Source organism: Ammodytes marinus (genome assembly GCF_949987685.1).
Source record: "Ammodytes marinus genome assembly, contig: scaffold_563, whole genome shotgun sequence".
NCBI classification, from domain to species: Eukaryota; Metazoa; Chordata; class Actinopteri; order Uranoscopiformes; family Ammodytidae; genus Ammodytes; species Ammodytes marinus.
Genome location: NW_027648151.1, coordinates 2,501 through 5,000, shown reverse-complemented (window position 1 = coordinate 5,000; position 2,500 = coordinate 2,501). Strand labels below are relative to the sequence as shown.

General features: G+C 52.0%; 1 protein-coding gene across 1 annotated transcript in view; it reads right to left on the bottom strand.

The window, feature by feature from the left end:
- LOC307270983 (uncharacterized protein) overlaps positions 1-2,500 on the bottom strand; it is a 7,502-nt gene that overhangs the window by 2,516 nt on the left and 2,486 nt on the right. The window contains exons 3-4 of the mRNA XM_080054870.1: positions 1,684-1,833; positions 1-1,112 (exon numbers count right to left, since the gene is read on the bottom strand). The exon at positions 1-1,112 is cut by the window's left edge and continues 2,516 nt beyond it. Coding sequence (XP_079910996.1) covers positions 912-1,112; positions 1,684-1,824 — 342 coding nt within the window. The 5' untranslated portion in view covers positions 1,825-1,833 and the 3' untranslated portion in view covers positions 1-911. The remainder of the gene's footprint in view (positions 1,113-1,683; positions 1,834-2,500) is intronic.

The following is a 2,500-nucleotide window of genomic DNA, read 5'->3' as shown; positions in this document are numbered from 1 at the left end:
GAGATTCGGAACGCAACCTCAAGCAGATACATTGACGTCCCACAAAGCAGTTGGTGGTTTTCTGCTTTGTTTATGGTTGAGGGGAGGAGTTAGGAGATAGTGGGCGGGGTTTAGCAGAGCCGTTCCCATTGGTTGACGGAGATACAGTAGAAATGGCAGCTGCTGTTTTCGACCAATCGTAGCCCTCGTAACAGTTACAGTAAGAAATACACAAATCCACGCATATAGGAATCCATCAGAGCTATGGCAGTGGATGCGCTTGGTTTGTTGACAGGCTGTGGTCGAGGGGAGGAGTTAGGCGAGAGTGGGAGGGGTTTAGTAGAGACGTTCCCATTGGTTGATGAAGCTCCAAGCCATTTTCTGTCATTCAGTTTTCGACCAATCAGAGCCCTTGTTACGTGTTCATGTAAAATTCACACATTCACGCAGATACATTGACGTCCCTCAAAGCAGCTGCTGGTTGGTTGCTTTGTTTATGGTTGAGGGGAGGAGTTAGGGGATAGTGGGTTGGGCTTAATCGAGCCATTTTGATTGGTCGCACCCATTTTCTGTCAGACAGTATTCGACAAAGCTCCGGTGGCGTAGTGGATAGAGCGTGTACCATATCGGCTCTGGTGGTGTAGTGGATAGAGCGCGTACCATATCTGCTCCGGTGGTGTAGTGGATAGAGCGTGTACCATATCGGCTCCGGCCTTCGTTGCAGTGGTCGCGGGTTCGAATCCGACCCGTGGACCTTTACTGCAGGTCACCCCCCTCCCCCCCTCTCTCTCTCTCTCTCTCTCTCTCTCTCTCTCTCTCTCTCTCTGTCTCCTCATTTCAACTCTGTACTGTCTAATAAAGCTTGAAAATGCCCCAAAAAATAATAAAAAATCAGAGCCCTTGTTACAGTTAGTTTGTAACTTTTCACATATTCACGCGGATACGTTGACGTCCCTTATACTCAGAGCTATGGCAGTAGGAGCGCTTGGTTTGCTGACAGTCTGTGGTTGAGGAGGGGAGGAGTTAGGGGTGTGTGGGAGGGGCTTAGCAGACCCGTTCTGATTGGTGGATGGAGACACAGCAGAGACGGTGTTATCGGCTGTTTCTGCAGTCGAGTTGTTCTGGAAGACAGTCTGTTGAGAAGAGAGAGAGAGAGAGAGAGAGAGAGAGAGAGACAGAGAGAGGGAGAGACAGAGAGAGACAGAGAGAGGGAGAGAGAGAGAGAGGGAGAGAGAGAGGGAGGGAGACACACAGTTACAATTAAAAATTCAAAGTCCAAATCACTTTTTGTCAAATGTGTGTGTGTATTGTCTATCACTCTGTCTGTCTGTCTGTCTGTCTGTCTGTCTGTCTGTCTGTCTGTCTGTCTGTCTGTCTGTCTGTCTGTCTGTCTCTCTCCCTGCCTGTCTCTCTCCCTGCCTGCCTGTCTCTCTCCCTGCCTGTCTCTCTCCCTGTCTGTCTCTCTCCCTGTCTGTCTGTCTGTCTGTCTGCCTGCCTGCCTGTCTGTCTGTCTGTCTGTCTGTCTGTCTGTCTGTCTGTCTCTCTCCCTGTCTGTCTCTCTCCCTGTCTCTCTCCCTGTCTGTCTGTCTGTCTGTCTATCACTCTGCCTGTCTGTCTGTCTGCCTGTCTGCCTGTCTGTCTGTCTGTCTGTCTGCCTGCCTGTCTGTCTGTCTGTCTGTCTGTCTGTCTGCCTGTCTGTCTTACAGCAGTGTTCTGACAGACTATCTGTTGCAGAGTGCGTCTGAGGTTGGGGTGCATGCGCCGCTGTGTCTGGTTAAACATCTCCACGGCAACACGCTTCATCACTCCGGCAACGAGGTCGTCGTACAGAGGCACGGTGTACATCCTGGAAGTCTGAGAGAGAGACAGGCAGAGAGAGAGACAGGCAGGGAGGGAGACGGGGAGAGAGACAGGCAGAGAGACAGGGAGGGAGGGAGACAGGGAGAGAGGGAGACAGGCAGGGAGAGAGAGAGAGAGACAGGGAGACAGGCAGAGAGACAGGGAGGGAGGGAGACAGGGAGAGAGGGAGACAGGCAGAGAGACAGGGAGGGAGACAGGGAGAGAGAGACAGGCAGGGAGGGAGGGAGAGAGGGAGACAGGGAGGGAGAGAGAGAGAGGGAGGGAGGGAGAGAGACAGGCAGAGAGGGAGGGAGGGAGAGAGACAGGCAGGGAGGGAGACAGGCAGAGAGACAGGCAGGGAGGGAGGGAGGGTTTGTTTGTGTAATAACACATGATTTATTTTCAGCACAGTACACACAAAGTACAGAAGTAGCGAATCATGAGGAGATCAATGAGTGAGTGTGTCTGTCTGTCTGTCTGTCTGTCTGTCTGTCTGTCTGTCTGTCTGTCTGTCTGTCTGTCTGTCTCCCTGTTTGTCTGTCTGTCTGTCTGTCTGTCTGTCTGTCTGTCTGTCTGTCTGTCTGTTCGTCTGTCCGTGTGTGTGTGTGTGTGTGTGTGTGTGTGTGTGTGTGTTCTGTCTGTCCGTGTGTCTGTCTGTCTGTCTGTCTCTCTCCCTGTCTGT